Raw genomic sequence first — 13,490 nt, forward strand, 5'->3', positions numbered from 1 at the left:
AGTAGTTCTTCTAATGATAAAGAGATTATTGATAATTTCCATGATACTGATGCTCTGCCAAACTGGTATCAGGGGTGTTTACCGACGTTTTAAGTCATGAATATTTTAATTTTCCTTGCTGATAGTGCATGGAGGCTGGAGCCCTTGGGATAAATGGAGCAGATGCACCAAGACTTGTGGAACAGGATTACAGACCCAAAAACGCAGATGCGACAGTCCCAGACCGACAAGTGGCGGCAGGCAATGTGAAGGACCTAGTCAGCAGACCCGGGCTTGCAGCATAAGGAGCTGTGAAGGTATGTTCAACATTATCGGTTCTGTTTTGTCTACAGAAAATTCTAAACGCGCAGTTGTTCAATTCCTCAAACATGGCAATGTTCGTAGGTAGAGGTAGCTAAAATTTAATGAATTTCCGAATTTATAAAACGCAAGGTTACAGTCTCGAATGGTAAAAGCAACCCCAACTGTTCTCCTTCTCGTTAACTAAAAACCGGTAACCTGTTAGGGTCGTTGCCTTGCATCGACTTCCCTAAGGTAGCAACGAGAGAACAATTTGGTCCAAGTTTAGAATATGAATTCCTCAAAACAAAACTTGTTTTCAACCCCCTTTTGAAACTTTTGTTGAACTTTCATACGTCGACATCACTTCACAAATTTGAATTCGCGGAGTAAAGGAGTCTGTTATTGTCAGGAAAACGTGTACGAGATTAAGCAAGTTTATTTTGTTTTAAGGTTTCAGTTCCCTTTATGGTACTTTAGTTTATCATTTAAGAACGTTCATTCCAAAATGGTGGATAAAACACGTTTAGTCGTTTAACAGGCGTAAAAGTAATGAATGACTACTTTGATATTTTGACGGAATTTTGCGTACTGACTGAGCACAACCCGCCGCCCTTGGTTAAGGACTTTCAAAATATTCCAAATTTTCCTTGTAAATATAAATTCAATTCTCTAGTATAATTTCTCTTTTCAGTCGTTTTTTAATTCAATTGTTTCTTTTTGTGCGAATGTTAGATCCTGAGGGTTATTGTCCGCCGTATTCGCCAACCAAGCGATGTCTTGGCCTAGTTCAAGACGAATGTACCTGTGATTCCGATTGTAATGACGTCGGTGATTACAAGTGTTGCTTTGACGGCTGCAGGCGAATGTGCAGAAGCACAGCTGGTGGGTGTCTTTAAACACGTAATTAAAAAGGGAAGCAGGAATGGCCCTGTACAGTTGGCACTCGTTTCCGTCACCCGTCCTTTTCCCACCGTTTTATCCTGTGCTCGATCCTTTAACAGGCGTCACCTGTAGACTGAATTTCGTGTTGCTTTACAACTATTCTCTAGGAGTTTTATTCCGGGTTCTTCGGTCCAAATAACGCTCAAATTCCAGTCCTGGTAACGGTAGACGAAGAGCCACCTTGGATTGGATTGGATTTAAAATCCATCGAGATTCTTGAATATATGTATCTGCTAGTGGGACTTCGGCTATTGAATTGAACGTTTAAAAACTGTAATTTGCCAGATATATTAGTAGGCCAATGCGGCTGAAAGTTTCTCGACTTTTCCCTACCTCTTGATGCATTTTATTCAATTTACTTAGAAGCCAGCAGATAAAGTTGAGGTAGAGATTTCAGAATTTCATCTCCGAGCATATTTGCATTATCTCTCTCTCTCTTTAATTCAAGCTCAAGTTTGTACCGCTAGCGTGGACATCATCTACCTCATGGACTCCTCAGTAAGTGCTGGTGACTTTGAGAAACAGAGAGATTTTGTTCGAGATCTGGCGCGGATTTTCAGCCTTGGAGCCAGCCGTGCCGCTGTGGTCACTTATGACGACAAAGCCACCGCGCGTATCAACTTTGATGACTTTGATAGCACCTTTGAATTTGCAAACGCCATAGACCGTATTAGCCAGATCCAAACACAAGGGGGATCTCGGATCGACCTCGCTCTGAAGAAAACATCGGATATGTTTAAATCTGCAAGGATAAATGTCCCAAAGGTGTTAATCGCCTTAACAAACGGTTCTCACACAGAAGATTCAATGGCACTTAACCAACCGGTTCAACTCCTTCGTGATCAAAATGTGCGGATCTTTGCTGTAGGGATTGGGTCCAATGTTGATATCAATAAGCTCAAGTCATTGGTTGAAAGCGATGCGGATGCTTTTCTGGTGGATTTATTCGTAGATCTTCTTCGCAAGTCGCAAACATTTGCTGACAACACTTGCAGTCAAATCAGTAATTGTGAGTGATTCCTCTCTTTATTTTTCGAGAAAGAAAGTTCTGAAATGCTATCACAAACTTTTAACTTATAAAGCAAGTAAACGTTAGCATTTTCTGGAATGCATACCGGGTATTTTTAGCTTTAAAAAGGGTTGAATCAGGGAAAGGAATGAATGTTAATAAGAGCATAATCTTTTCGTAACTACAATGCAAAAGTGTATGATATGTTGTTCAATAGAAACTTGCTTACTCGAGCTCATATGGGGAAAAAAACGATAGTTCCAAGGGTATGGGTTGAGGTTTAGAAAACTACATTCGCAAAAATAAATAGCCGTTGAAAACTGACGTTTTTACATTGATTTTCCTTTGTTTCTAAAAGCAAAAAAGGAGAGGAAAAGGGAAAGAATAGGCGCAAATGCCTAGTCCGTGGTCTCCCTGATAATTTGGCTCCTTAGCCGGAGAGACCGAGGAAAGAGGGTTAGTTAGAAGTGATTAATAATCATTAATGGGATTATTATCCTTTTGGGAAATAGGGAAAATGAGAAAGATAGCCTTATAACCTTGTTATCCTGCTCCTTGCACTTGAAAATGTTGCATATTGTTTGCTTTTACTTTTCGTAGCCACCAAATGTGTCCAAGGAGTGGACATTGCTTTCCTAATGGACTCGTCCGAAAGCATTACGGACGAAGATTTTGAGAGAGAAAAGATTGCCGTGAAAGAGATTGCTGGCCTATTCTTAAGTGCTTCCCCAGACAGTCGTGTTGGGGTCATTATGTACAGCGGTCGGCCTGAACTAATGGTAGACTTTCTAAGTCAAAATTCAATCAGCGAATTCGAGTCTGCCGTAGACGACCTGACGCACAAACGAAGTATGACAAGAATAGACAGCGCCCTCCGCTTTGCTGCGCAAACGTTATTTTTAAATCCACGACGCTCTGTGAGTTCCGTTGCCGTGGTGATGACTGATGGGATACAGACGCCGGGACCTGGAGTTGAGCCACTAGATACAGCTGTGTTACCTCTTCGTGAGAAAGGAGTTCGCGTTCTTGCTGTCGGCGTGGGACCGAGGGTGGACCGAAGTGAATTAAAGGACTTGGTAACAAGCCAGGACGATGTTTTCCTAATGAGTTCTTTCCAGGACTTACTGAACAAATCTGCGGAGCTACTGGAAGTTGTCTGCCCTCGTAAGTAAAGAGAAAAAGAACGTAATAAATAATAAGAACTAATAAACATAAATTTAAAACATACACCACTCGTGAATCAAAAGTAATGATTGTGTTTATGTCAATATTCAAGAAATGGTGGATTATGTGGAATGAGCCATGACTCAGAATAGTTTACCTGTTGACTTGCGAAGGTACGATTCCCTTAAACAGAACGAATGGTCTTGTACTAGGATGACCCCGAACATGTGGAGGTTTTGATGGGCTCGCTCCCTTCTTAGCTGTTTCGCCGGAATATTGAAAAACATCTCAATGTCTCAGCACAGAACCAATGAACTTTGCGCCGAGAGTCTTAAGGACCCAGGGAATTCTCAAGTTCCCAAGCGACGCAAATTATTTTGTAACCATTTCTCCATAGTGATTTTAGTGAAATTCTTTGGTTGAATTTGTATTTTTAAAAACTATTTTTCTCTAAGGCTAGTCGAAAGCTTTCCTTTCTCTTAAGAGAAAGATCTTGGGTAACCTGATTACTTGGCTGTAGGAAGTATTTAATTGATTCGGTAATTAATTATTACAGCCAACATAATTTAACTATAGTAAAGTAAAGTAATGATATAATTTTTTTTCCCGAAAAGAGCCTCTAGGAGCTATCAATAAAACAACAGCGAACACTACGAATACTACACCGAATACTACGAGGGCGACGACAACATCTACTCCTATCATGACCAATCCGACCACCGCCGAACCTGTTCGGTGTGATAAACTCTTAGATGTCGTGTTCGTAATGGATTCGTCGCGTAGTATCGACGAACCACAGTATAGACAGGAAAAAGATTTCGTTAAGAGACTCGCTGACATTTTCAAGATTGGAGCAGGAAGTAGAGCAGCAGTGATCATTTACAGCGATGAAACACAGCTAGAAATTACATTTGATCAGTATTCCAACTTGAGTAGTTTCTTATCGGCAGTGGAATCTTTACCGTACCTGCAAAGAAGGACCAGAATTGACAAAGCGCTGACAATGACTGCACAAGTGTTGGAACAGGCTAGGTAAGGTTTTCAATACATATTTCCATTAATTAGAAATGCACAATGTTCTTAGACAGATTGCATTCAGAAAAAAAAAATTTATTTGTTAAAGACCCACAGAAAGTAAAGGGGTTTTTTCCTGAATGTGGGAAGATCTTTGTCTAATCCAGCTGAATTTACGTACATTGCCTTGCCCAAAAGAGCGCTTTCAGAGAATTTTTATAGTCTGCAGTAAGCCTTTGACAATTGTTTTTCTTCTCAAGCGATGTGATCTGCTTCATTACTAAACTGAGTTTGGAAGAATTAATTATTTGTTTGCAAAGAGTCTTGTACTCTTTGCAAACTGATAAACGCATATCACTGACATAGAGTGGACGGAAGCTGATGGTTGGTGGAATAATTATAGAAAGAGGATATGCTACTTCTTCGAGGGGAGGGGGGGGGAACAGAGGAATTTGGTTGTGTCACAATAAAATTTACCGGATCCCTCCAATTAGTACTATTATGTAATATTCTAAAGATCCACCCTTATTGGCAGTCAATTTTTTATGGTTTCCCCCCCTACACAATGTAAGTGACAACCAATGACTTTCCTTTTTTTCCCCTAAAAACCATGAGAGACTCCCGCTCCCAAAATTCTCCCACCCCTCTCCCCTTACGCCATAAAAAAGGAATGGTCACTTATACAAATATAAATGGACAAACATGAGACAAATTTTGATCGGGGTAAGTTTTTTTCGGCAGACCTGGCTTCCCGAAAGTTGTAATTGTTATGACAGATGGTCGTCAGACGCGTGACCCAGATGCACTTGACCTCAATGTTGCAGCAAAACCAATTCACGATCAAGGAGTGCGAGTTCTCGTGGTCGGAATTGGCCCAGAGATTTCTGATGATGAGCTTCGATTGATTGCCAGGGATTCTTCATATGTTTTTAAAGTCGAGACATTCGAGAATTTGAAGAAAGCCACCCAAGACGTAGCTTCCACTGCCTGCATCAATCCTAGTACGTCAGTTAATTATGCCTTTAAGTTTTTACTAGTAGCAGTAATAGTAAAAGTTTATAAAAAAAATATATTATGCGAAAAATTTACTAAAATGCTCAACACAATTATATAAATCAGGTTTTGAAAAAAATTAAAATTTCATGCAAAAAATTTGTCTTTTGAAGAAGGGCTTGTCAAAGAATGTTTATCAAAAGGTTCAGGACATGTGTTAGAAAATATATTGTTATTTGCCTTGTTTCATTTCTCTCATCTTCATTTCATTTTATTCTACTGCTTAATTTTTTTTTTCATTTCTTTGCAGCTGTCACACAAGCGCCAAAGCCAAAGCCGGGGACCTGCCCATTCTACCCGATCAGAATCAGATGCGCGGTCACAACCAACGCATGCCTTACAGATAATGAATGTCCGGGAAATTTGAAGTGTTGTTATGACAGTTGCCGCTCTATTTGCACTCTACCAGATTATGGTATGAAGAAAAACATTTATTCGTTGTCTTTGCTTAGGTAGAGTAGGCGTGTGACAAATACGTCTATTAGCGGTTAAAAACTGGTATTTGAGGTATACAATCTCGTACTCAGATCCTACCGTGTAATTGTAACAAACGCTTGGCAGTGAAAGGTTTAGGTACGAGAGTAGGAGGTTTACGAAACGCGGAAGCGCAGCTGCTAGCCGTCTATTCTTAAAATGGAAGACCGCATTGCCAGGGGCACCGAGCTAATAAATTACCCATCTCTTCACGTCGCTCCTCTCCCCACCCACCCCCTCCCCCCCCTAATCTCGTTCTTACCTCGGTCTCAATTCGGCACTGGGATCTCCTCAGCCAAACGGTATGGTCATATATTATCCTCTTCGTTTCAAGGCTCTGAATGGGAACAAAAATAAAATCCACCTTCACAGAAAATAACTGTTGATGTGATTCTTATCTGTTTATCTCTTTGATTTGATTTGATTTTAAGCTTGCAACGCTTAAAGCCTCCATTAAATTACAGTTATACTCAGAATTGAACAATTATCTGAAAAAGATTTTTTCTTTAGTTTGTTCTTAATTAAAATTTGCAATTTTTTTTCCAACCTTCAGAAGAAACAACAACTCCTTCTTTCATTGGTTACTGTCCAGCTCCGACGAATCCACCTGACGGCGTTTGTCCATCTGGTCGAAGCTCATGCTACTTTGATGATGATTGTTCCTCTGGATACAAATGCTGTCTTGATGGCTGTGGGTTTTCATGTCAACCAGCCGTCGATGGTGAGAGATGTTTGTTGGCTTCTTTTAAGAAATACTCACAAATAGCTGTACCACTTTTTTTTTTTTTGGCTGCTGATGAGGCAACGTTTTTTTTCTTTCTTTTTTGAGAGATGAAGGTGGAAAATCAATTTATAGTACCGCTGATGCTTGTTAGGCTTGTTAGATGGACAGAGAAGAATAGATTACGTTGTTACCATTGTTCTTCTACTATTTTTGTTTTGTGCTTCTAGCGGATAATGTTGTTGTAGTAGTTGATGTGGGTTATGTTTGTGACAAAGGTGTTGGTTTTGTTACTAACAAACTTAACGAGATGACAGGGTAACATAATTAGCCAATTTTCTCGCGTGACGAAATTGACAGATAATTTACACATTATCATCATCATCATTTATCCGATTTTGCCAATATACGCCCGAGGTCATCAAGCTCTCCAATTCAAACCTCTATCCTTAACATTCCTGGTTTATCTTTCATTGCGCTGGTCTTCCCTGAGTAGTCTTTTTTCCCTTTTCGCCTCCTCCACTCTTATATGGAGGAGCAGTTGTTTACACCCTCTTTCTTAGATAAGTATGTTCACCTGTTCGATCTCCTTCTCCACACGTCATCGCATTTTAAAAACTCCTAAACATCGGTCTTATGTTGCGTTTACAGGACCCACCACAGCCCCTCCGCCTCAATGTTCTGAATCATTCGATCTGGTATTCGCTATGGATTCTTCCGGCTCCATAGGCAAAGACAACTACCGAAAAGAGAAGAACTTCATCAATGGATTAGCAAACAAGTTGGTGGTCGGTCCAAGGAACGTTCATCTTGGTCTAATAGTATTTAGTGACTCGTCAATTGTGTGGCTCAACTTTGGCACGCCTACGAGCACGAACTACTCCTCATTTTCCGAAGCAGCAGTAGACAACGCACCATACCTTCGCGGACGTACACGCATAGACAGCGCGCTTCAGACGGCTGGCGACGTATTTCCCGAAGGGCGCCAAAATCAGGAGCCTCAGGTGTTGATATTGATAACTGATGGCCGTCAATCGAACGATCCTGGGTCAGTACCTTTGAAAACAGCTGTGCAACCTTTACGCGATCAGGGCGTCAAGGTGCGTATCTTATTCTTCCATTTATCTTTTTAGGATAAAAGTATTACCTAAGGTCCGACATGAGGTCTTTTATTGTTCAAATTTACTGGAGAAGCATTTTTTTAAGCAATACCACTGGTTAATCGAAGTAACAAAAACATCCATTTGAGATCACTCGTGATTCTTAAAATCTAATTGACTCATAGCACTGCGAATTGTTCACTAATTTTTGCTCTAAAGTGCATATTTTTGTCCAGCCAATAATATTTGAGGGCCAAAGTAAAAGAACCAATCTGATTTTAAATTTACAGAGATGGAAAGTAGTCCAGACCGCGCTCTTTTTTTTTCCCCTTTTTTTTTTCATTTCTTTTTCCTAATTTTTTTTAATATCAGTGACCAAAGCCTGTCTTTAATCAATTTTATCGTTCTTTTTTTTAAATCAATGTAATGAAAAGGCACTGAACTTAACGTCCTACGATTTTGTCCAAAAGTGACGCATTTGATTTCAGACTAAACTGCGCTCCCTTCAATTCAAATATCAGTGATACTGAGTATGTGGTGGTTGAAAACTCTATCTACTATAGCTGAGCACTCATTATCTTGCGATAATTTGTTGCTTAGAGGGGGGTTAACATCTGGAAACCTAGCTTGTGGTGTCATTCGAAAGACCCAGCTTCCCTATAAACTTTTATTGAAACTGGTATACACCATTTCAGCCAATAAGATGATTATTTAATCTAGTTTTTAGGCTATTTAGTAATGTTTTCAAGCCATAGAACCAAGTAAACTAATTGTAATGCAGCTAAACTGCTGAGACCAAATGTTGTATAAGCTTTCTATCTTACTTATAGCTTACTTGCCATTTTTCCTATATCTTGTATTAAAATCCTTCTTTTTTTTTTGTCCAGTTTTGGGAATATTTAGAGGGCAAATGCAGTAGCCGTAATTTTTTACTTTTCTTCGATTAAAAGAAAAAACTTCATGGTCCTCTCTTTGTCAGATCATTATTGTTGGAATTGGAGAAGATGTCGATGAAATAGAATTGAAATCCATCGTGGAAAACGCAGATGATGAACTCTTCCTTGTTGGATCATTCCTGGAATTGGAGCCGTTGCTGAGAAATAAGAAGCTCAATGATGCCATCTGTTTACAAACAAGTACGTTGAAATCACCCCATCCGTTCTGCAGTTTTTGTGTCATTTGCTTGAACAAGTTTTAGCCTAAACAAGACTAAGCAACCAGCTTCTAGTTGTTTTTTAGTGGGAAATTTCTTGCGCTAGTATTTCCTTGTTAATGGTGACAAGAAAACGCGGCTTTGTTTCGTCTTCCTCCATTAGTTGATTGCTTCAGTCTAGACAGGTGTCAACAACTAGCGACACCACACGAACGACTTATTCATACCATTTACACTATAACGACCTCACATTACTGACAGGTTGAAACTGACCATTTACGACCGACTTACACCACTTGAGCCTTATAGCCAATAACATCGCGGCCAAACTGGCCAATCAGTTTACACAAACTGGACTTTTAACACTCGACTGACAGCAACTCCCTACTTGACTCTGGTGATGAATTCTGCTCAAAACGTCAATCCCTACCACCAAAAACAGGACTACACTCACCCAAACGATCAGATTACACGATAAATAATAAAGTTTGGACAATAACAATTTGATATCGTGTTCTTATCAAACTGTTATATAAAAAGGACAAATGTAAAATGTATTCCTTGTCAAAAGTGAATTCTCTAACTGAGTTTTTATACTTTTTTTTAGTAGGTGGTCGTCGACAAAGGAACTTCTCGTAGGAACAAGGATAGAAATAATCGTGAACTACCCATAATAATTACTTTGTAACTATCAGCTATGAGCGTTTTTTTTCTGTCTGTAGGAAGGTTTTAGGAATTAATATGCTTTTAACTTATGTTGTCTTTTATCGCATTTACAGACGCTCAAGGAAATTATGAAAAGCTTCCACAAATTAGTAAAAAGCAGTGTCATCCCCGTTTTAAAGGTTGTGCGTGTTCGTATTAACTAATAAGTAAGGAAGACGATCTTGATCGTGGTCTTCCTTTAATGCCACTGCAATTTTGCATTTCATAGAAACTGGCCATCAAAGTAATCACTATCTATGTAGGTAGCTTTGAATTAACCAGCACGAATAAAGTCATTGATACTTGTATTTTCCTTTGTAAAGAGAACTATTCTTCTCTTCAGAAGCTGTTTCTTTATTTTTCTTGGCCTTAAGTTCCCTTAAGTGTTGGAAGAAAGAGAGGGTTGCTCTTCCCCAACGTGCGTCTATGTGTTAATGTGTTGCGTGACTTTTAAGTCGTTACGGCCTGTGAGTCACAGTTTTAGGTTTTATTTTCTCGATACATGTGAATTATTTTATGCCATAATAAACAAGGGGAATAAAAAAGACTGGTTGTAATTTGCAATTACATCATAAATATAGAAGAAAAAAATTGAATGGTTGAAAAATTAGCACAGCGCGTTAATTAAAATCATAAATTACACTCCATTCAGTTCAATTACCATTATTAAGCGCTCTTATTAATAAAAAACAATTATACGTCAGTAACTCACCACTATGATAGTGTACTAATATTAGTGCCTCATAACCCTTCCTTCTGCGGTCCCGCCGTTCGGCCGAGTGACCTAATCGAGCCTCCTGAGATTAACTTTGTATTACAATGGAGATCTTTTCATCCCTTGAAATCATCCCCTCTTTTCTACTAGTCTATCACAATGACTATCAATGTCCTTTTATGAATTTAGTGTATCCCGCTTTTCCATGAATTAAATACAAACCTTTGGAGTAACAAAACTCAAGGAATGCGTAGATGACAACATGAAATAATTAAGCCTCTGTATCGGTTCCCTTTTGTAGTTATCACTATACAATCGTCTGATAATTGCTTTCAAAACATAATTTTCTGTCTAAATCTAACGCTCGTGGTTTGTTTTTTCGTTTTCACTTTTTTAATCTACCCTTTCGCCACCTTCCTCGACAGTTAATACAGCTTAACTAACTTTTCCCTCTCTTTTCATTTAATTTGATTAATTTCTTTATTTTTTTGTCTTTTTTTTGTAAATTATTTTCCTTTCTTTCCTTTCTCCACGTATCTGCTGCCACCGGCGACTTACAATGAACGAGAAGTTAGCAAGAAAACCTCTGGTTTATTTAGCTCCCCGTTTCAAAAAGTATTTTTACCATTTTATTTTGACCTTATCCATCAGGTTGACCTATGCATTGAGCTTGAAAGAAACACAAAATTCTGTCCAGGGTTGTGGGAATTGGATTCTGATAAATCTAGAAGTTTCTTCAGTTTAGCGCTTTAGAGAAGAGAAAGTTTTGTTTTAATCTAACGTTCGACTTATGTTTGTTTTCTCTTTTCATACTCTACTCCTGCAATTAGGTTGACTAACGTATTGAGATTGGAATAAATATAGAACCCTGTCCATGTTTGTAGGAATAATATTCTGATAAATGTGGAATTTTTTTTTCCGTGCGGAATAACCTGAAATTATAAACCGTCAGCTACGTGTTACTCATTATATCTTGCGTTACCCACTCGAGAAGTCTCGATACTCGAGAGTTATCTCTCATCACACTCGAGTAGTGCCTCGTTTCTCTCGTGACTGACCTTCAGACCCTCGCGGGATTTCGTTTTGCAAAACGTGTCTCGCGTTCCTCGCGACATTATTATCATCTCTCGCACGTAACACCAAGTTACTCGAGGAGTCCTCTCGTGGAGTGCTGGAGAATAACCTATTTCAAAGTCAAGACAAACGAAAATCAAAGATTTTCGATACTTCCCCTCAAAAAGAGAATTTCATTGAATTCACTAGCCAAAATAAAAGATTAAACGTAGAATTAAGAGAAAAATTTCAACTGCATGTGTGGGATCCCTTTGCCTTCTGTCCTCGAGGAAATTATTTAGTGCCGGGCTCATCGTAATAACAATTACGCTTATGTCAGTGAGTGCGTCTTTCCTTGATCTAGCACGGGTTTGTTAACGAAAAAAATTTCACAAGATGAAAGTAAGAAACTTCTGCCACTAGCTCTGTTTACAGCTTAATTACAAATCCTTCAACTTTCACCTCCGTGAACAGCGTGCCCGTGTATGTGACTTAATCCTAAAAAATAAAATTAAACCTAAAAATAATCCCGCTGGATAATCAGAGGGGATTTCCTGTAGATCCATATTTTTTTTGTACGATACATGAGATTTAAATCTAAATCTATGCTGTCTAACGACTCGAGAACGAGTAAAAAGTCAGGCAACCTCTATAGTCAAAATAATTTGTTTTTTCGAAAATTCTTTAGCATACTATGCATAAAGGGGCATACTCTATTCTATTACATGAATATGTAGAATATCTAAAAGTCCTTTGTATATTGTTACAGCTATAATCTAATCCCATCCCCAGTTTATTTCAGTTTTTTTGGACAAATTTCCATGTTGGCATAGGACCAAATTTGAAATTGAAATGGTCCATCCGTATTAAAAGTTTAATTTTAGCTTCGAAGAGAACTTCCAGAAAATTCGTGTCAATTACATGACAGGTAGAAATACCTGTAATAATTCCCTCTACCTTTAAAAGGTCAAAAATAAGCCTGTCGAATCACATTACAATGAAAAACGTGTGTCGCACGAATCCAGTTTTTGGACTTTAGGGGAATTGACATAATAAACTTGTTTGCTTCTTTAAGGTTTTGAATTAGTGGCCCTAGCTTTCGTTATGTCATTGTCGGAGCCTTTGCAGCTTTTATTTTCCTCTTTCCAATTTGCATACCACTTCAAACTTCCATTTCATTTCCTTTTGCAGACTTTTTTTTTTTCAAGTTTTAAGCTTCTTCTTTGGTCTCTCCTTTGCCCCTCTGAAATCTCTCTTTGTCTTTCTTTTTTTCATCCGCTTCTTTTCTCTCTCACCCTTTTGTATCTTTTATCTTGGTGCAAAACAAGAAATTATGACAATGAAGTTTAAATGGCGAAAGCAGATCCCAAAAGAGCCGAAGAGACATTCATTTTGCCTTTATTTTTATTTGTATTCATTGCTTTCCTTTGCTTGGCTTTTGTTCCCTCCAGGAGCCCATTACTCCTGTTTCCTCTCTTTTGTCATCTCTTTTCCTCTGAGCAAAGTTTAAAAATATAAAAAATATCGCCAACAGATCCATCTTTTCGTAACATCATGGAATGATTCTCAGCTTATCTCGTGTACAAAGATCAAGGGTGTGCCTGTTGTTCATAGAAGAAAATCAAGCATCAGTAGGTACCTTATGAATGTTCTGGAGAAAACACCTTATTTTAGCTGTTTAACCCTTTAATACCCAAGATCTCATAAATAATTCTCCTTACTGTCTGCCATACGATTCTTATGATGCTAGTTCTGATAATTTGGTACTGGATCAACTAGCAAATCCTCAAACTTATATTTTTCTTTATTCTCGTCATCTGTCTACTTGACATCGTATTGATATCGTAAGGAGAAATTCTGTCCTGGTCACTCATGGGAGTTAAAGTTATTAATATAAAGAAACAGTCACTCTATTTTTTGTGGAATCAAGAGAGACTGGAGGCTAGCTGGAGACTTTTTATGCACGGTAGCTGAGAGCCAACCGTGATCAAATCTTTTAATTTCTAAAACAATACTTGATATTTCCAACGGAGCCCTAACAATTTCTGATGTCCTTTCCTTTAAATTCAGCCTCCCTCCTTTCCTCAGGAAATGAATGTTCGAAT

General features: G+C 38.6%; 1 protein-coding gene across 2 annotated transcripts in view; it reads left to right on the forward strand.

The window, feature by feature from the left end:
- Nucleotides 1–10,328, forward strand: part of LOC113684571 (uncharacterized) — a 46,547-nt gene extending 36,219 nt beyond the window's left edge. For both annotated transcript variants that reach the window (XM_089183318.1, XM_089183319.1), the window contains 11 exons: nucleotides 126–296; nucleotides 1,015–1,164; nucleotides 1,673–2,233; nucleotides 2,834–3,397; nucleotides 4,012–4,429; nucleotides 5,153–5,412; nucleotides 5,715–5,879; nucleotides 6,492–6,659; nucleotides 7,311–7,759; nucleotides 8,739–8,895; nucleotides 9,520–10,328. In XM_089183318.1, the coding sequence (XP_089039444.1) occupies nucleotides 126–296; nucleotides 1,015–1,164; nucleotides 1,673–2,233; nucleotides 2,834–3,397; nucleotides 4,012–4,429; nucleotides 5,153–5,412; nucleotides 5,715–5,879; nucleotides 6,492–6,659; nucleotides 7,311–7,759; nucleotides 8,739–8,895; nucleotides 9,520–9,551 (3,095 nt within the window). In that variant the 3' untranslated portion in view covers nucleotides 9,552–10,328. The remainder of the gene's footprint in view (nucleotides 1–125; nucleotides 297–1,014; nucleotides 1,165–1,672; nucleotides 2,234–2,833; nucleotides 3,398–4,011; nucleotides 4,430–5,152; nucleotides 5,413–5,714; nucleotides 5,880–6,491; nucleotides 6,660–7,310; nucleotides 7,760–8,738; nucleotides 8,896–9,519) is intronic.
- The last annotated feature ends 3,162 nt before the right edge of the window (nucleotides 10,329–13,490 follow it).

Source organism: Pocillopora damicornis, chromosome 9, assembly GCF_964200805.1.
Source record: "Pocillopora damicornis chromosome 9, jaPocDami1.2, whole genome shotgun sequence".
In the NCBI taxonomy this organism is placed as follows: domain Eukaryota; kingdom Metazoa; phylum Cnidaria; class Anthozoa; order Scleractinia; family Pocilloporidae; genus Pocillopora; species Pocillopora damicornis.